The 21402-nt window shown below is 41.1% G+C and overlaps 1 protein-coding gene across 2 annotated transcripts in view; it reads left to right on the forward strand.

Moving 5' to 3' along the window:
• The first annotated feature begins 5435 nt into the window (after positions 1-5435).
• The window catches only part of Trhde (thyrotropin releasing hormone degrading enzyme), a 388187-nt gene continuing 372220 nt past the window's right edge, over positions 5436-21402 (forward strand). Inside the window, exons 1-2 of one of the 2 annotated variants that reach the window (XM_021204999.2) lie at positions 5436-7427; positions 19713-19986. In XM_021204999.2, coding sequence (XP_021060658.2) covers positions 6523-7427; positions 19713-19986 — 1179 coding nt within the window. In that variant the 5' untranslated portion in view covers positions 5436-6522. The remainder of the gene's footprint in view (positions 7428-19712; positions 19987-21402) is intronic. The other variant, XM_029542439.1, reaches the window with a different exon arrangement.

A 21402-nucleotide genomic window follows, 5' to 3' on the forward strand; every position in this document is an offset into this window, starting at 1 on the left:
ATATGAGTCAAATACCAGTGTTATTTATGTGTGGAGATTAAATATAGAGGCAACCTAGATCACATTCTAACTTATATCACATTCTAACTTATATCACATTCTAACATCTCCTTATCAACTCCTTTACAAGGAACATTTGTGCCAAAAGAAAAATAGGGCATTTGCCTTGCTTAAAGAGCTGTATTGATAAACATTTATATACCATATAAAGGTCAGTCTGTGATCACAGAAATATTTAAAGAGATAAATAGGATGTTTTATTAAATGAAAAATAAGGGATTAAATTATATAAAAGCTGCAAGGGTGGAATAGAAGAGACAGATGAAAGAAAGAAATCAGGATATTTTATATCTTTATGTGACTTTAGAAGTCTGTCTTTGAGGCAGATGTTCTTCATAGTTTAAAGAAGTCAGAAACCATTTAAACCCCATGATTTTGAGCTGGTATATAAGTCCAGATTTATATATATATATATATATATATATATATATATATATATATATGACTGATGCATTCAAATATCAAGATTCCTAAGATATAAACTGCTTATTTCGTATGAAAACAAATTCTAGCCAACTCTTCCAATCATGTTGTTCCCAACCTAGGATGGATAATACTGTACTTTCCCCACCTATTTTCCTCATTACTTCATAAAAATGATTACTTTTCTCAGGGTTCCATTGTATTTTATTTTATCTATTTCATTTTGTTGAGCAAACACTCAGATAACATAAGTTATAAGCAGAAACTGTCCACTCTGATAGGGCTAGAAACCCAGGTAGACTGGTTCCATTCTAAGGGTCTCAACTATTGGTCCTAACACTGACCTCATAATTTATGTAACAAATATCAGTTACACAACTGTATGGTTTACCTTGGGCTTACCTTACAGGGAATAGTATGCCACAATCTTTAACGTTCAGGTGGTAGAGAAACACTGCTTGGTTTTGAATTCCAACTGTGCCATTTACTAATTAAATGGCTCTGCCCTCAGATGTTTAGCTGGTCTGAGCCTCAGTTTCCTAATGGAAGAAGCAGCAGCATTGTCCATATGGTGGCTATTTTCATGACCACATGAGCTAGGGCAAAACGCTTAAAACAATAGTGGCAAGAAGCAAGTATTAATTAATAAATATTATTAATAATAATTAGTACTACTACTTTCCCTCCCATATGTATGTAAAAGCAAGTGTCTGAGAAATTTACATTTTTGGTGACCACTGGTTTTACAAATTTGCTATCCCATTTCTTCAGCTCCTAGACAAATTAAATAGTTCAGTGGAAAAATCTCTAGGAAGTTAACAGGTTAATTTCTATTCTGTGTGTAGACTCTGGTACATATTATCTTTGCGGCTTTCATGAATAAACTACAAACATTTCCATGATACATACTTTGCTATTTTATGGAACGTTCGTATAGATCATCAACCCAAAAGCCCAGAGTGAACGCTGAAGAGTTTAAACCTAGCAGTAGAAACCCCCAAAGAAAAATAGAACTTTCATGGATTCTTTGTAGTCTCTGCTTTGCATGTAACATGCAAATGCTGGGACTGGAAATTTTATCATAGATTATAGCCATACTTCTTCTTAAATTTGCCATCTAGAGAGGCTCATTTTGTGCAGACTGACTCTGTTTTTCCTTCAGCACAACTGTATGACTTCCCTAGGACTTACAATATGTGCTAATATATTGGTTCTTTAGGTGGTTTATTAAAAAAACAAAAAAACAAAAAAAAACCCAACTTCAGCAGTTTTCAGGCAGTTTAAAAAGACATATTCAGATTCACATAACACTTTCATTCAGGCTGACGCCTTAAAAGTCAGACAACCGACAGTTAAATCAAGGTATTAATTTTAGTTGGAAAACCGAAACTTCCATTCCTTAAATATTCTGTCTTTTATCTTTAAGATCACGAGGAAGATTCTAATAGAAAAGGCGGCCCTTTTTTTTTTTTGGATGAAACTCTTTATAAAAGACTCAGGTCAAATGTTATGAAAAATTTAAACTGTGGAATATAGAATTGCCAAAATCTTTGATGTGGTAGGGATTTGCACAGCTGAAGATTTTCATCAAATCATCAGTAGTTTGGATTTCAAGATGCTGTTTTTCTGCTGCCACATGGGGGCGCCACTTCAGCTGGGGAGCAGAGATTTCTGCCTTGGACTGTCAGCAAGAGTCTTTTAGCTGTGTGAGGTCTTCAGAAACCAATTGCAGGTATAAGCCCACCAGTCTTTTTGACTGGCAGTGTAGCAGTAGCTTGGTTGGTTTACAGTCATTAGCCTTACAATGTCATTTTCCTCCTTAAATTTTTAAATTGAATTTTGTTTTCCTGTGTGTGTGTGTGTGTGTGTGTGTGTGTGTAGGCCAGAGGTTTACTTTAGGTACTGTTCTTCGAACATGGTTCACCTATTTTTTATTTTTTTATTTTTGAGAATGTTTCTCATTGCCCAAGAGCTTGCTGAATGGCCAGAGAGGCTTATACTCCCCCACCTCTGCTTCCTCAGTATTGTAATTTACAAGTATATGCTACTATGCCCAGCTAACTTAGGTCTTAGCGTTTGCGAAGTAGGCACATTACTGATTGAGCTTGTCTCCCCAGCTCAAATTTTGTTTGTCTTTCATGGAGAAGATTAAAAAACCTCTTGGCAGGAGGAAATTAGCCCGGAGAGCTGAAGGTACCTCCTCGAACCCTTTGATATTAACACATCAAGGAACTGAGTTGATTAAGTAAGTGGGATAGGGTCATAAAAGGTTGGCAGGGTGGAGTGGGGACTTAGCTCTTTCTTCTGAGCCAAGCAGTTTCTGGACATGAAGAAGCTAATCACACTTTCAGAGATGGAGTGTGCAAGGGGACTCAAGTTGTGTATGTACATACAAATCAGTGTGTGGGGGGAAAAGGCAGTTCAAGTTTAAACAACCAATGAGCAAAGACCATGGCTCCATGAAAGACAGTTCATTTTGATTATCGACAGGATCAAAGTGTAGATTTGATTAAAATCAACTTCTGGTGGACTTCATGAATTTTAAACAGTCAGATTATATTCACTTTTACAAGTCCCCAGATCTAATATGGACAACATTTTAATGACATTTATTAGTTAAAGAAAAAAATAAGCATGAATTTCTCACAACAAATAAATGGTTCTTGCTAAGTGCCAGACACTGAGAAGGTGTCTCCCTTGTGAAGAACACTGCATGATTATAGTATCACAGTAGCCAAACCTTTCTCTAATCAAGGGACTTAAATGTTAATGACAACTTTTAAACCAAGTGTTTGTGGTTAATTCCCTCAATATTCCTCCTAGGTTCACAACCTGAAACTTTGCCTCTTCTCTGCTGTTTTTTGCTTTGCAGTAGGGTGAACATTTTCTTGGAAGATAATATAAAACTTTATTCCACCAATGCTTTTTTTCTCAGGTTCTTTACACTTTCAGACATTACAAAAGGAGAAAAAAAATCACTTTATATTAACAGGAGAGAGACACATATTTACTTATTTGATCTTTGATACTCAGTTTATTGGGTAAAGCCACACCAAACGGGAATCAATAAGCTAATAAGTTGTGCCCACTTCATGTTAATAAACTTGAATTTGCTTCATTTGTGTCTCAAAAACAATCCATTTGCTAATTTAATCAGTCAGGAGAAACATTTCTAATAAGAAAGTGATCTGGCTTTTTTTTTTTTTTTTTTTAATGGCAAAGTGCTTGTGAGTTACCTAGCAGTAATCTTCAGGAGTGCATGGAAAGTAATGGCCTTGTAGCCCCCATGACTAACATCGTATTAGAGACAGAAAGCCTCAGCAACCCCTAAGAGGGTTGTTTCTTCATTGGGCAGTGGTGCTTAGACTCCCAGGACTCACCCTAGAAGCTGCTAGCTAGCTGTGTCCCTTAGGCCAGGGTTCCCAAGTGTCTAGACCAGAGCCCTGAAGTACTAAAGAATGTGTTACACTCTTTGAGGCTCAGGTGCTCTTTTGGCTTGCTACACCTGTATTTCTTAACTTTGGGGAAACAATCTAACCCCTCAGCTCTCAGCTCCTAAAATGCACATAACCAGACCCATATGAAAAAAGCAAGAACAAAGATGCTTAAAAACAGAGCAGAAAAAAGTAACTGGAACAGAATGTGGCATTTCCCCTGGTCTGTTGCTGGCAGCCCACATACAACATGCTTAAAAATACCCACCCTGGCACCTATCTTCCTCATTTAAAGATGATGCAAGTGGACATTTAGAAAGCATGGTATTGAGCAAGTACCCCATCTAGGGATGAAGGGAGAAGAACTTTTGCAAGCGAGGCTCCCAGTTTAAAGTTCATGTTGTGTAATTGAGCTTTTCTTATTGGCCAGGTTTAACAATATTATTTTAAGACTCTCTCTCTCTCTCTCTCTCTCTCTCTCTCTCTCTCTCTCTCTCTCTCTCTCTCTCTCTCTCTCTCCCCTCTCTCTCTCACAAAGGAAAATAATGATGGCCATGATTTCTTAAATGCAATCTGGATTTAAACAAGCAAAAGAAACATGTAAAGAGAAATTTCTTCATTTTTTTTTTAATGGACTGAGCCAGTCATTAACTCTTTGTTGCCTTCAAGGTGGCTGTCTTTCTAAGCATTGTTTTAGTTACAACTCGGTCGGCACATTTTGAAGTTTTGATAGCACACCCCCTCCACTTTAGTGGAGAGAACTCCAACAAACTCCTGAGAGTCCAAAGGTGGCCAGCAGGCTATGCACTGTGCTTTGATGATTCTTGCTGCTAGCGTACACTGGGGTTTCAAAACTGTTCTAATGAAGTTTAAACATTTTTCATGATGTTACAGGGGAGTTGCAAAGAAGAATTGTGCCTAGGTGAAGAAGCTGACAAGTCACGTGAGTATGTATTGATACACTGTCCTACTAAAATCCAAAGTCATGGGGCCTCCACCCCCAGTTTTCCTTCCATTCGTTTTTGAGTACTGTACTGTGGGCATCATGTTTTAATGCTTTCCCCAGTCTAAGAATACAATGAGTTCTATGGGGAATCAGTCTCCTGTCTTTAGTCTTTACTTACGGAGGACTCTACTAGTTCATTGCTAGCCATTATTTCTGGCTGCACACCTGGCTTCACTACACTGGTATAATATATGCAGTCAGGCTTTGGAGAATTTATTTCAATTAACATACAGTCGTCTAAATCCTCTGGCGAGCTTGATGTGTGATCTGACACTGTCTCCCCCAGCAGGCTCTGCCTTTGCTCTTGATGCTAATAGCCCAAGGCTCCAGTGGTCCCTCTGGGGAATCCACAGTAGGGCTAAGGAGTCGGAAGAGGGGTGACTGCGGGGTTTGTTGCGCCGAAGATTTACAATGTACTCTTGCAGGCAGCTCAGCAACCCCCTCTGAGGCTGTGGGTGTCTGGTGTGACAGAGCGGAGAAAAGCTCTCTCTAATCTCCCAGTGCCTGCCTCTGCCGCTAAACCTCTCCCCTCCCTCCTGCCTTCCCTTCCTCCTCGCTTGCTCCCTCTCTCTGCTTCTCCGTTTCTCCGGGAGTTTCAGTCCCTGAATGCAGCTGGAGTACCCTTGGCAATCTACACCCGGAGCCCGTGTACACACACACACATACACGCACACGCGCGCACACACACATGCACACGCGTTGGCACACACGCACGCACTTCAGTTCTCCCCCCCGGGGACGCGGCTCAGACCTTCATCTACCTGAAGTGGACGCCCCGACCGGACACTTCTTCACTTGTCTTCTCCGGAGGGCAGAGCATCATCGGAACGCGGGAGGTTTGCTGCCCAGTCCGCAACCTCACGCCTTTTACCGCCACCACGGCTTAAAGTGTCCAGGGTGGAGAAGGCTTCTTCAGGACGGATGCTCCGCGGTCGTGGGACTTCCTCCGGCTAGCTTACTCCAGTCCTTTCCTCGGTCCTCTGGTCCATCCTCTCCTCTCCCACTGCGGGGTGGAAGGCTCCAGCGCCTTCCGGGCTGCCGCCGCCGCCACCGCCGCAACTGTTTTGGCGAGCACATCCCACCCAGAAGACGGAACAACGCTGCCAGAGTGCCGGGAGCTGGGTGAAGCCCTAACTTGTCCCCCGACTCAGTCGCTCTCCCCAGCTCTCTCTGTCCTCCTGGCCGAGCCGGGGAGAGAGCAACCGCCGCCAGCCTGGGAGAGTGCGGCGCCCGGGAGGACAGGCGAGCCGCAGGCGCACAGGGGCGGGGGCGGCGTGTGCCCGGGCTCCCGGTGCTGGCCCGACGAGTAGCGCGCACCCGGCGAGCGACACGCTCCCCAAGTTGGGGCGCGTCCCAGAGCTGGTTGCCCCGTTATCCGCAGCTAGTGTCTGGAGAGAGGCGGGGCTGATGGGGGTCGTCTCGGTCGTCACTAGCTTCCAGAGTCTGTCTTGAGAGAATCTGAGCTGGCCTCCCTAGGGTCCCAGCCGGCGTCGCGCCCTCCGCCCGCGTGCGGTCTCCGATGACTGCGCTGGAGGTGGCCCGGGTGGCCCGCCCGCTAGGGGTGTCGGAGGGGGCGGGGGAAGAGGAGGAGGCGGTGTGATGGCCCTGGACGGCGAGAGGGGGGAGCAAGAGGAGGAGAAGAAAAAGAAGAAGAAGAAAAAGAAGAGGAAGAAGAAGGAGGAGGAGGGGGCAGAGAAGAGCAGTTCACCCTTTGCGGCCACCATGGGAGAAGACGACGCCGCGCTCCGGGCAAGCGGCAGGGGGCTCTCGGACCCGTGGGCTGACTCGGTGGGAGTGAGACCCCGCACCACGGAGCGCCACATCGCAGTGCACAAGAGGCTTGTGCTGGCCTTTGCCGTGTCCATCGTGGCACTGCTGGCTGTCACCATGCTGGCCGTCCTGCTCAGCCTACGATTCGACGAGTGTGGAGCGAGCGCGGCGATGCCGGGCACCGACGGTGGCCTCGGGGGCTTCCCCGAGCGCGACAGCAACAGCAGCTCCCCAGGATCTGCCCGGCGCAACCACCACGCGGGCGGGGAATCCTCTCAGCGTGAGAGCGGCGAGGTGGGCACCCCGGGGACCCCGTCTGCCGAGCCGCCGTCGGAGGAAGAGCGGGAGCAGTGGCAGCCCTGGACGCAGCTGCGCCTATCCGGCCACCTTAAGCCGCTGCACTACAATTTGATGCTCACTGCTTTCATGGAGAACTTCACCTTCTCTGGGGAGGTCAACGTGGAGATCGCGTGCCGGAACGCCACCCGCTACGTGGTACTGCACGCCTCCCGGGTGACGGTGGAGAAGGTGCAAGTAGCGGAAGACCGGGCGTTCGGGGCTGTCCCGGTTGCAGGCTTTTTCCTCTACCCACAAACGCAGGTCTTGGTGGTGGTGCTGAACAGAACCCTGGACGCGCAGAGGAATTATAATCTGAAGATTATCTACAATGCCCTGATAGAGAACGAGCTTTTGGGCTTCTTCCGCAGCTCCTACGTGATCCACGGGGAGAGAAGGTATGGAGGGAGGCGGTGCCCCGCGCTGCCCCACCCCGCCAGGCGGCTCGCACTGCTGAGTGAACGCAGGCGACCTCCGGGACCCAGTTGGCTTTTAATATCCAGGAGCCCGGGGTTAAGGGAAGGAAGCCAAGGTGAGGTGGGATGGTCCTCTCGAACCATAGGGGGTCTCTCTGATGCCTGGCCTCTCACCTTTTCCTAAGTCCACAAACTCAGCAATACCAAAAGATGAGTATTGCTTTTCCTCTAGGTTGGACCTTCCTCCTCTAGGTTGGTAATGCAGCCAGCCAGCCCGTTTGGGCTTTTGCTTGTTTCCCTAAAGGTTGCAGTTCCTAAAGGATGATAAATGTAGAAAACAACTTCTCAGGTTACAGTGGAGGGAAATAGTTGATTTGAAACCAAAGAGCAGGAAGCAGAGTAACCCAGCTCTCAGGTGAAGGCAGACACGCCCCGCCCCCTCCCCTTCTCAAGCCCACCCCCCTTGATTATGGGAGATTCAGAACAAGCCCAGACTTTGGCTTTGTAAAGTTTTCCCAAATTGCAAGCTGAGATTTTGAGCACAAAGAGAACTTGCAGGGAAAGGCGGGGCAGGGGCTGGGGGCTGGAGCTGTGTTGCCATGATCAGAGAGAGGGACCTCTGAGGCACTTTGGTCTCTCCTGAGAGTTCCTGGCTCCATTTGGTTCCTCAGTTGCTGCCAACAGAAGTGACTACACCCAGAAGGGAGGGAAAGCTTGCAGTTGGTCTCCACCGCCTTTGCTGAGTTAGATTTGTATTGCATTCTCCTAGTTTTCTTTGTTTGTTTGTTTGTTTGTTTTGTTTTGTTGTTTTTTTGAAAGACTGGGGCTTCAGAACCAACAATTCTGTGTCCAGGTCGTGCCACAGTTCTAACAGTTGTGAAAGTTTGAGGAAAGGGTGGAAGTTGACGATTCTTGCCCATGATTGACAAGTGCATCTACTCCTGGCTGCTCCCCCACCTCTGGTGAACTAAGTTCTACTTGATCCCTACAAGGGTTCATGCAGCCTGCACCACTCTTTATTACAGGTGGGAAAATAGAAGCTCGGGAAAGTCATCATTTGACTTAGATCACAAAGTGAGACCCAGATAATTTGGCCCCAGAGCTCATATTTTAAATTCTAACTCAGTGATAATAATAGTACTACTCTCTCCATTATAGGATCGATCAATATGGTCTTGAAAAGCACTGTCACCCAAAGCCAAGCCTGCCATATAGTGTGCTTCAAAGTTCAAATGAGTGTCCTGTGGTAGAAAGCTTTTACATATGCTGGTTGAATGAATGTATGAATGAATGAATGAATGAATGAATGAATCTTGTTTTTATTGCATTTAAAATACTTCACTTAATTAATTGACTATAGGGCAGACAAACAACCAGATTGAAAACAAATGAAACCTTCACCTATAGGCAGGATGATTAGTAAGAGCTAGAGCTTCTTTTCACACGGAGTCTCTTAACAGCAGGAAGCTGAGGCTCCGCTCAGCCCAGGGCACCTGAGGTCAACAGACTGTTGTTAGAGAATGGGAACTTGAGCTTTGGTTTGCCCAGCCCTGCACCACAGCTCAAGGTACTTAGAGACTCAGAAACAGTGATTGTGGCAGAGGCTGGAAAAAATCTCATTGTAGTGTGGAAGTGGACAAAAGTTTTATTATTTATTGAGTGCTGTGAGGTTACCCCACATGTGTTAGTAGTAGTGCGATAGTTATGGCTTCCGGTGAGTTAATACATAAACCGTTCATTTCCTAACACCCAAGATTGGGTATGGATAATTTAAACCCTTTGGTGCACAGATTAAAAGTATTTTTAAGCCCCCAAATTATATAAAACTTGCAGAAAAGGCACAGGAGGCGGGTTTGCACGCTGTGCTTGGAAACAGGTTCATCATGTCGAAGTGTCAATGGAGGAAGTTGCACACCATCACCCATCTTACTGTGGTGAGAAAAATACTCCCTTTCAGATTCTGTTGGTTTTTTTTTTTTTTTTCCCCTCTTCTTCTTCTTCAACCATGCCAAGATGTATTTGGCAGAACTCAGCTTGTTTTGGTCAGTGCTTTCAAATTAAGAGGACTCTAAAAACGAGCAGATGTTTCCACTTGCCCTGTAACGGATTTCTTGTGCCCACAGTCCGTGTTTGTATTCAGACTTTCTCCTTCAGTTTTCCCTAGAGATGTAAATACTTTGGCTGGAGGTTTAACCTTCCAGCACGTGATGAACACGTGCTATCCAGAAGAAACACAGGATTCTATGTTTGTGAGATCTCAGGATGGGTTTATTTCTCAATACAATCTTAATGTCTTCCAACCCCAATAGCCGAGTGAATGTTATAATTTATTGACTGTTATGTCTGGAGTAGATAGAGCAAAATTAATATTTTTATTAACTTTTATAAGTATAACAATAATTTCACAACTATATCAACATTCCATACATTAACTTTTGTTGTTTTTGTTACTATAGCTACTTAAGAGGATTTTAATGCTGACCAATATTAGGAACTTAGCCAAAGATAGCCTTTTATTGACAATGATTTTTGTCCTAAAAATTCAACATAAATTGGCATTTAAAAACCCATTTTCTAAAAGGACACAGATACAAACTCAGAATTTTCATTTGATTAATGATTACAGATCTTGATCTTTAGTTAATCATCATTTTTGCCAATTTAATTATAAGATGATTTCTGTAATGAGAACAAATACTTAATCTGCCAACAGTGGTTACACTGAGTAACTAGAAATGCTTAAAAGAGCCACACCACAGCTTCCTTTGCTTTGGTTAGCCCTGTGGAAGCAGTAGCTACTTATTAACTGATCATTCTTAGTTTAGTCCCATTTCTCAGAGACCCTATAGAAGAACTATCTTTTTCATTTGTTTTCTTGAGAAAGAGTCTCACGCCTAGATTGTATTTCATGAGCTGCCTGCCTTAGACTACTGAGTGGTGGATTTCTAGGTCTGTACCAACCTATCTAGCAGTAAGAAAGACCTTTGGCAAGGAGGGATTAGACTATGTTCTATGATGCATCCTTTGATCCCTGGAAGTTTTTATCCTCCACTACATGCTGGAGAGTGCTCAAGTATGTCCTCTGGGGAAGACTGTGTTTCCCCACATGGTAGACAAACTTCTCAGTGAAGCCCAAGATGCCTTAATCACAGGCAAATCTTCCATTTTTATTTATTCAGTTGGCTAAGAGAAAGCCCATCACTTGTTGAATACTGGAAGCAGCAAGTTATCCTAAAATTGAGATGTTTATACACATACAATAAATTATCACCTTTAGTCGGAACACATACCTTTTTCCCATGTGCATCAGGCAGATAAAAGGGATGTGTATTTATGCCATCGTCTCTTACAGGAGAATACACTTGCTTAGAATTAGGCAAAATGTTCATTTACCTGAAGTAATTGCCGCTTTTGGGTAGCCAGATGGTGTGCACACCCATGTTCAAAGTAGGGTACCTTAATTTAGATCCAGATGGTTGGATTGAAGGCGGAAATTTACACAAAGTAAATGAACATTTTATTCACTTTTGAAAAGGAGACTATTTTTCTTTGACAAACTTTGATTGGGTCTATAATATGCCAAAGTGACAAAAGTCAGAATAAAAATAGACATTCTCTTTCTGTAAAGGATTGTTTAGGGAGAAGGTACTATGATCTCTGGAAAAGTGAAAAAAATAATTCTTGTGGTTCTCAAAGAGAATCAGGGGTCATTCTTTCGCCAAAATCTGTGGGTTATGGTGGACTTTCTTTCTGGGTAGGCATATCCTCCTCTGCGGTTTTATTGCACACAGTTTGATGCTTTGTATGTTATTTTTTTAAATTAACAACCAGTTATGATATTAGTAAATGCTAGACAACTGAGCATGTTGCTTTGATGTTGAAGAAGCCTGAGTCCTTCAACTCACTTTGGTGAGCTTCGCCTGTCTAAGTGGGAGTATAGATGATCTCTCCTTCTCTAGAAGGCTATAAACTGAAAAACCCAGAGAAAAATCTATCTATATGTCTGTCTGTCGGCCTATCTATCTCTCCATCCATCCATCCATCCATCCATCCATCCATCCATCCATCCATCCATCCATCTATCATCTACCCTCCTATCTATCTATTTGCAGAGAACTCATTTTTATATGATTCCCTAATACGTTTGGCTCAATATTTCCCTGTCAACTACACACAGACATTTGGTTAAACTGAGGCCAGTACTAAATTTTGGTCATAATTCAAAGTGCTCTCCATAAGGTGGCAACAACAGCAACAGCAGCAGCAGCAGCAGCAGCAGCAGCAGCAGCAGCAGCAGCAGCAGCAGCAGCAGCAGCAGCAAACAGCAACAAAAGTCCTAGTTGTTAAATAATGATTCATTCTTGTAGAAAACGTCTCACAACTGGTCTTCATCTTGTGGTATTTTATTTTCACTTATTTATTCTTTTGTAATACCATATCATTTGATCACCTATCATTGTTAGAGAGTACCTGGTTCCTCTGAAAAAGTTAAATTTGTTGGAGTTTGTTTGTTTGTTTATATATTCACTGCCACTAGGAACTAATCCTATCTGTTCGGGATCTCTCTCCAATGAAAATGGGTTTATTACTGACTTCCCCAGTATTTACTTGCTTTGTACAGTATATGTTTTTTTTTTTCCCAACTAACTTTTACCAGTTTCTCTGTGTATGTATGTATGTGTGTGTGTGTGTGTGTGTGTGTGTGTGTGTGTGTGCATGTATGAAGGACTCAGCACTTCAAGTATGGTTTCAAAGAGGAATACAAAACCAATAAGAGACAGCCATTTACTTTTAAAACTTCAATGTGCCACCCTCTGTAACCCAGGCCTTTCCTCCCTGTGCTTACATTCACGCCACCCCAGCAACAACGATCCTCCTCATTCTTTTCTACCAGCATATCCATTGCTGCCATTCTCATTATGACCCACACATCAATATCCTCTCAATTTCTTATATGCTCTTGCCTGTTTCCATTTCATTTCATTTTATTTTATTTTACTTTATTTTATTTTATTTTTGTTATTTTTTTTTAAAGCTCTCTGCATCTCAGTTTTCATCACTGGAGAGTGTAGGATAATTTAAGGATGAAAAACTACTCCCTGCTCTCCTTGCTTATCCCAACAGTCTTAGAAGATGCATGAACAGGCACAGATAGAGCATGGTGGCTGGGATGTAGCAGGAGTAAGGGGCTGGGTGGGGTGCAGGGCCCAGGCTTCCTGCTCTCTCCACGTCTAGGCAGGCCTTGGTATGCCTGGAAAGTCCTGACTTAGGGAGCCTGGTTATCAATGTGCAGGAAGGGTGTGACTGAGTCTTCCCTGTGTGCATCAAGTCCCCCTCCCTGTGATGGTCTAGACCTTTTCTCATGAAAAGGAAATAAATAAATAAACATCAGAGGAAGTTAAAAAGTACCAGTTATTTTTTCATATTATTATTATTGTTATTATTATTATTAGTACTCTTTTTTAGTTGCTCTGCTATGGAGAAAAAGTATGTATGTGTCTATGTACTTATGTATGTATGTATGCATGTATGTATGCATGTATATATGTATGCATACATGTATATATAGTGTTATTTTTTTAAGCATGGGCTCCTCAACCTGCCTACTTGACTTGCCTACCTCTGCTGCTGACAACTTCTGTGACCTCGGCTGATTTCCCATTGTTTCTTGTTTGGGGTCCTCCTCTGGGAAACAGGGATAATGAAACTGTTCAATAGAGTCTTTTTGACAACCGTGTAGACACTGAGAATCATGTCTGACCGTTTGTAAGAACTGTGGACATTATACGTTATTGAACCATTTCCATGATTGGCAATCTGCTATGGAGGCTGGTACGTAGGACTGACGGTTTGACTTTGGGGTTTTACCATCCTGTGTGTATTGAGGGCAGAGGGGGCAGGGGGGAGGTCACAGTAAAGGACTGGTCACGGGGTTCTTTCCTCTGTCCGCTGTTTGCTTGGCTGCCCAAGCAGAGTTCAAGGAGGCAGTGTGCGGGAGAAGCAAAGGCTTGAAAGAAGAGAGTGACAAGAGAGCTGTAGTGTTTCATGGCTACAGAATCCCAGGCTGAGATCAAACCTTGTGAGCTAGAGAGGACCGAGGAGGGCAAAAGATTGTTGAGCAGAAGAACAGCCAAACTCTTTTATTATGGCACGGCAGCCTGCCAGCAGCCACCAAGCTCAGAAGGCTCAGTGTAGCGCCATTATAGCAAGCAGACAAATGCTAAGAATCGAAGGACTGGGTCTTAGGCTTACATATTGCTCCCAAGACTTCATGTGGATTTTGACAGTAGCCATGGTTTATGACACACAGTGCTTTGCCTGTTTCCAATTTACAACGAATGAATCTCAGACACTAACTTTATTTATTCTTATAAAAACCTATCCTTAGGACCTGGGCAAGTAATCTTAATGCACTATAGTACTCTTCATCAATGCTGACCCAGTGCTTAGTACTCGCTTCTGATAAGAGTATTTAGTACTGCATAAATGGGAAAGCAATTACGAGTATTATGCTCTGTTTTTATAACACGAATTATTCACATATGCACCACTTCCTACATACATATTGCTGGCATTATTGCATTATGTTTTTAGTTTACTAAAATGGTTATTTAAAAAATAGACTACACACTTGCTCAGAGCATTGAATATTCAGCAGGAGTGCTTCTCTTCTGAAGTGGCAGAGGTTTAATGACTCATTGAAGTACATAAAAACACACAGTCTAAACAAAGACCCATTTTGGCTTAAAATGTTTTTGTCATTGAGTAACAATTTGCATTTTGATTAACAACCTAAACTTGAAGTGGTATGTTTGTAACTTTCATGACCTTGTCACTTGGTGGACTCTCAAAGGGTATGTGTGACTTCTATGTGACAAACCAGTCACTGTGATGAGCAGTGTTGTCACTGATTTGGGCTGGTGGCATTTGTGTCTGACCTTGAACTCTTGTGACACTGGAATGCAGTAGCAGTTGCTATAGAAATATCTGTTAGGGGCTGGAGAGATGGCTCAGTGTTTAACAGAACTGGCTGCTGTTCCAGAGGACCAGGGTTCAATTCCCAGCACCCACATGGCAGCTCACAACTGTCTGTAACTCCAGTTCCAGAGGATCTGATGCCCAACACCCTCACACAGACATACACTCCAGCAAACATCAATGCACATGGAATTAAATAAACAAATAAATCTTAAAATTACCTTTTCACTGCACGATATGTGCTAAGTGCCTAGATGAGGCCCATACTGCAGCTTTGTAACTGTGTGCTGTTGCTGTACATGAAGTTCTCTTGGTTCTGTTGGGTTCTAATTGGAAAGTCACGAATCAATCTTTATGCTAAGTGTTATGCAAATGCTGGCGTTCTCTGCCTATTTTACCTTTATGGAAAAAAAGACAAACTGAAAATAATGGAGCAGAAACTGTTTTGTATCACATACTGTAATTTGTTGGCAATATCAACCAACGTTAATGCATTACTTCTGCTAAATGTTATTATAATGACTTGACACAAGTAACTTGCCTGGTGAACTTCCGCAGGAACAAGAAATCAATTCTTTTTGTATCCTTCAGAGGCAATGAGAGAGATTCGAGCCCTCCCTCTATGTCAAAACGTCAAATAGATAAATTGTTAAGAAAAATCAAATGATTTATTTTAGATAGATGAGAATTAAAATATATGCATGTTGCTTACATTTTTTTCAAGTTATGCTAAAGTGACACTCTTGGAAGGATACCTCTAGACAGTCACTTTGGGGAGTGGCATTTTTATGCTAATAAGCAGATTCACTAAAAGATAAAAATGACATTTTTTTTTAAAAAATCCAGATTGAGAAGAAAATAGACATTGAGACGCTTGTCCCTGTTATCTGTCTTTCTTTTTGCTGGTTTTATGTGAGTGCGCATTTGTGTGTGTATGTCTCTCTCTGTGTGTATGTATATATGTGTAAGTGTATGTTTATTTGTGTGTGTGTGTGTGTGTGTGTGTGTATTTGTATTACTATGATGTGTGATGCTGGTTTATAAAAGTGGTTTTATATGTTAATTAATTTCTTGTGTTTCTCATACTTGGCATTCTGTCACTCCCTCAAACTCACCTCAAATTATCTCAGGTACCAAAATCCTTATTTTCTTTTCTAAACTAACCCTTTCTAGAAGCCTCTTTGATGTTTTAAATGACAGAAAACAAGAAAGAAATCTCCTTTTCCCCCAATCGAAGGTGATCATGAAATGTATGCACAGGAGATGAAATTATGTTTCTAAAATCCTACAGGTACTGCTCTCTGTTGAGGGCATCTGCCTGAAACTGGTCCTGTTAGAGAAGAAAATTATCAGGGTGAGACCGGTGAGAGGCAGACACTGAAGTTCAATAGGTCCAGAGCCGGCCAAACAAAAGTAGATCCACATGTGTGTCAAAATCTTTCTGAAAGGGTGCTTTCTGCGTTCACTACAGTTCGCTCACGATCTACTCACTTCTGATCTTTAAGCTTCCATCCAAGTTCTCAGGACAATCCTCATGTTCCCATATCCAGGAAGCCTTTGAGTTATTGGGGCTACAGGTTCCCAACTCCAGAGGAAAGCTACAGAGGATTCTACCGGCTGTAGTGGGAAGGTACATTGCTTCACACGATGAGTGATTACTCAGTCTAAAATGCCAGTAACGTCAAGGCCAAGAAGCCCTGCCTGAGCAAATACAACTTCATACATTTTCCATGTTTGCCTTAGCTTTTGGCATAACACCTGCTTAGGCTTGTATTTGCATATATTGTCATGGTTTACACACCTTATAGGAAAAATAAGAACCATATATATTTCTATTTTTCTTCCAAACTTTGACACTCAAAGTTGAATTGAATGAGAGGAGCCAATACTTAGAAGAACGTGCAGCACCTACTTACTGTTCGTGTAATTTATTTTTTAAAAGAAAACTCCATATTTGGGGAATATTTTATTTATAATTGTCTAGTAATGAGATCTTGAACCTAGAAAAGCCTTTGAATGCAACCTGGTCTAACTGCCTTTCTTTACGAAGGGTCCTCTTTTGATTTTTCTAAATACTGAATTAAAATTCAATTGCAGTCATCCTCAGGTGCCAGACTGTGAAATTGGTATTTCCTCATTTAGACATTATCAGAATATATGGTAGCCCTCTTTGCATAGATATATACTGTGTGTATGAATTCATTAAGAATATTAATTACAGAAAAAATCCTACTGGATGATCTTGATAGCTCTTTTCAACCCTGACTTAAACTACTACCATCCCTATTAATATTGACCAAATAAGGCAAAGAGATTGCACAATGTATTTCCTATGCTTGAATATCTGGCTTATTAATTTCTTATGAACGAGGATGTATTTAGACTTTTACCTCTAATAAATTCCTGCTCTTTATTTACTCAATGTCAAAGACTTCCTATTTTTTAATGAAAAATGAATACATTTTCATTATAATGTCTTTGATGATGAACTCTTACAGAATTGTTTTTCTGCTACTGTCTCTCTCTCTCTCTCTCTCTGTGTGTGTGTGTGTGTGTGTATGTGTGTGAGACTGCACTTACACACACACACACACACACACACACACACACACACACACACATTTAATTTGATTATGAAGACTTTATAAACAAATGGCTGCATCTCCTTAAAAAACCAACCCAAGTAACCCAATACAGTGAGAAGCTTCACACAGCAGAATATATCTATATATTCAAAGACTGGAACTGAAGTTCTCAAATACTTAGATGTGAAAAGGAAGTATTTCTTCTCAGATATGTAATTTCATGGTATCTTTGAAATAGCCCCAGGGAGAGAAAAACTAAGCCCTGTAGTTTTTTTCTTTTTTAATTAATAAGTTGAAAGATAAGATTCTCAAGCATTATGTGATATAAAGTATGGGAAGAGTGAGTGCATTTTAACATGAAGGTGCTGGCAAAACTGTATTACTATCAGCAAAAGAATACCCAGAAAGGAATCATGATTTCCCCTAAATTTTCAAGGAATATTCATTATTACCCAGAGTTGAGTTAAACCATTTTTTATAAGCTAAAAAATAATTTTACTGCTCTTAGTATGCAGCATTTAGTTTTATTTAGATAGAGACTATGTGAATTCTAGGCCCAGCTTTGGTATAATTGCCTGCGTGTCTCTGGACAAACCTTACTGGATGTACATTTTTATTTTAGCAATTTATAGGACTAATGTTTCTTCAACCTTTAATCTTTTGTTTGTATGAAGATTTATAGCTAAAACTTCTTTCCCACATATTATTACGTTTTATCATTTTGGCAGTTTAGTGAGAAAGGCCAAGAAAATGATATTTTCTTTTTACTAATGAAAAAATAAGTTCAGGCAGTGAAATGGCATGCCGGGTCTGGTATGTTCGAGCCTAGTGCCATTTGAAAGATACTTTCAAACCTTCCCAAACAATCATTCTAAAAAAAACAAAAAACAAAAAACAAACAAACAAAAAAAACCTCTTCCTTTGTTTATTTCAAAAGTGAAACTTTAAAATGACTAAATGGTAGTAAGTTTTGACTCCATGCTTCTAAAAATAGTGTGAATTTTTATACCTCATGGTTTACCCAGGGATAGCCGATACGATCTGAAAGATATGGCAACATATAGAGATTGGATAGCAAATCAAATTTAAGATGCATTCTTACATGTAGTGATGGCTAGCATATTCCTGCATCATAAGCTGAGAATCAATTGTAAAGCCAAGTTTAAGTTCTGTATGAAAGTATAACATGCAACATTAGCCACATATACCCTGAGTTATAGAAGGAGGAACTTTTGAACGAAACAACCTGAGAATTTATTAATGTCTTATGAAATATCTGATGCTGACTTGCATTACAGAAAATCTTACAGCCAAACTCTTTGGCTCTTATTATGTTATTTCTTAATTATAAGGGTGTCCCTTAGGTACCTGAGTGTCTTCATTTGTAACCGTAGACTAAAAAAGCAGGTAGAATTGTCTTCTAATTAGTTTTAATGAAATATAGCTTTATCAGAAAACTTGTATTTGATGTATATGTGTTTGCTTTGTGCACTGCATTGTTTTTATATATTTATGTTGTGTGTGTGTGTGTGTGTGTGTGTGCTAATAACTTCCCATTACCTATGGGGAACACATTCTAAGACTGTCAGTGAGTACCTGAAGTAACAGCTAGCCCTGAGCACTGTATATACTATATTTGTTCCAGTGTGTTCATATATATGATAAAATTTAATTTCTACGTTAGGAATACTAAGAGATTAACAGCTAGTGATAAAATAAAGCATTCCAATGCTATACTGTAATAAAAAGTATATAAATATGGTCTTACCTCATCACTTATCTCAAGTTCTATCATGCTATACTAATATTTCTGGACTTCAGTTGATGTGGGTAACATAAGCTTCCCCTCCCCCCTGAAGAAAATCAACAAAACAAGTTAACCGAACAAAATGAAGCCATGTGTAAGATGAACCATTTTTCTAAAATCCATACATCTCTGGACTGTGCATTGTAAATGTAAATTCTGGAGCCAGGGAAGGATGAAGATCCTGTGAACCAGTGATGGCTGCTCTTTGCCTGCCTGCTGCAGTTATTCACAGTGATGCGACTTTACACCCTTTCACCCTCCCCCTCCCCCATTTGAACTTTACAAAATTAGACTCACTTGTTTCCTTATCTGGGGGAAGCTTTAGAATTATTCAAGTTGGTTTGGGTAAAAGAAGTTTTGTATCGTACCAAGATTCAATAGATTTCAAAGCCATTTATTTTTTACCATAGATAGATTGCATAATTTCAATTTTGAGGATACAGATATTTCCCAGTGAGGGTCCATGAGGGTTCCCTGCCATTTGAGGAGAGTGTTTAGATTTCAATTTTATTATCTGTATAGGCTGGATGCCCTAGGCTTCAGGGAGGACTGTGATATACACAATAAAAGAGTCATTATTTCTCAATGTTTGCCAATGTGCCTGTGAGTTGTTTCTCTGTAGAGTGTAGTGTTTCATCTAACAAGTACTGCTCTGGGTTTATCGAGTTTACTTTAATCGAGACAAAAACTTCCCTGAAGAACTTTTATTTTCAGGGCAGTATATTATCCATTTTTATGTTATTTGCAAATGAAGGCACCATTCAGAAAAAAAAACGTGTATTTTCAGATTCATCAAAATATACTCTCTGAGGTATACCATAGGGTGGGGCCACTTCTTGAATGGAAGCAGTACGTGTAATTGGCATGTCATTTTTTTTCTCTCTTTTTTCCTTCCAGATTCCTCGGGGTTACTCAGTTTTCACCTACACATGCCAGAAAGGCATTTCCGTGTTTCGATGAGCCAATCTACAAGGCCACTTTCAAGATCAGCATCAAACACCAAGCAACCTATTTGTCGCTGTCCAACATGCCAGTGGAGACATCCGTGTTTGAGGAAGATGGATGGGTAACAGATCACTTTTCACAGACCCCTCTCATGTCCACATATTATTTAGCCTGGGCGATTTGCAACTTCACATACAGAGAAACTACCACCAAGAGTGGGGTTGTAGTAAGTATTTTCAGCCTAATGATGCTTTGGATGATGTACACCCTGTCAAGTAACATGATTTCTAGGATAACAGGCATCTCTTGAAGGGTCCCTCACACCTGACAAGCCAAAGTTGTTAGTTATTGGAGGTTAAATGTAATCCTTGTTTCCAAGTTAAACAGGAACTATTTCCCCATTCGGTTACACTCTATTTTCTATTCCTCCAACCATCTCTATCCCCTGCTTTCATTGCCATGTTTTTGTTTTTGTTTTTGTTTTTGTTTTTGTTTTTCTTCCATCTCCACCCCAGGCCTGGGTATACTTAAAGCAATTCTTGCCTTTTCAAGAAAATTGATTCTTGATGCTTCTTTCCATTTTAGATTTTTTTTTCAAATATATAGAAAATGTAACAAATGATACAATGAATTTCATATACTTTAGTAGCCATATCTGAGGAGAAAGAAAACCATATATAATAGAATTTAAGCCTCTGAACAGAAATCCTTGGTCCCACTTCCTTTCCCTCTCCATTGGGAACCCACTTTGCATTTGTCCTTTCCATGAAAATTATTGTACAGTTATGATATGTCTTAATTAGGGGTTCTATTGTTGTGAAGGAACAGCATGACCATGGCGATTCTTAATAAGGAATATATTTAGTTAGGGCCAGCTTGAGTTTCAGAGGTTTAGTCCATTATTGTCTTGGCAGGAAGCAGGCCCACTCAGGCAGACCTGGTACTGGAGAAGGAGCCAAGAGGTCTACATCTGGATCAATAGGCAGCAGGCAGTAACATTGGGCCTGGCTTGAGCATCTGAAACCTCTGTGACATACTTCCTCCAACAAGGCCACACCTCCTAATAGTGCCACTTCCTATGAGCCTATAGGGGCCATTTTCATTCAAACCCACCACATTGTATATACTTATATTTCATTATAATACTTAGTATACTTTAAAATCCAAGAAACTTTATAGTATAGCTATTATGCTACAGTGTATAATTATTTCATTTACTCTTCTTAGGTATTGTGAGGTACTGCAGGGATTGTCTGCATTAAATGTATGACAAAGATCTAGTGGCCTACCTTGCTTCCCTCCTTAGTGACATCAGTATGTTCTAGGCACTTTCCTGTTGTGTTGTGCCATGTTAGATTAAGCATGTCGAGAGAACAATTCCTTTCGCATTTCAATGTCTTTCACAACAACTATGCATTTATTTTAAATTTCACATTAATTGCGAAAGCATTACGGTTCTCCATTTCCCACACGAGTAGCTGGGGTTTAGATAGAGTAAGTAACCTTTCCATGGTAAAAAGACCACAAGTCAAATCTCCTAGCTTGTCCCTAAGGTTTAGGCTGTATCCAGGCAATGTGTTTTCCCATTTTACCTGCATGTCCTTGAGAAAATTTATCTTCTGATCTTCTCCACCACATAGCT

This window comes from Mus pahari, chromosome 9 (assembly GCF_900095145.1).
Source record: "Mus pahari chromosome 9, PAHARI_EIJ_v1.1, whole genome shotgun sequence".
In the NCBI taxonomy this organism is placed as follows: Eukaryota; Metazoa; Chordata; class Mammalia; order Rodentia; family Muridae; genus Mus; species Mus pahari.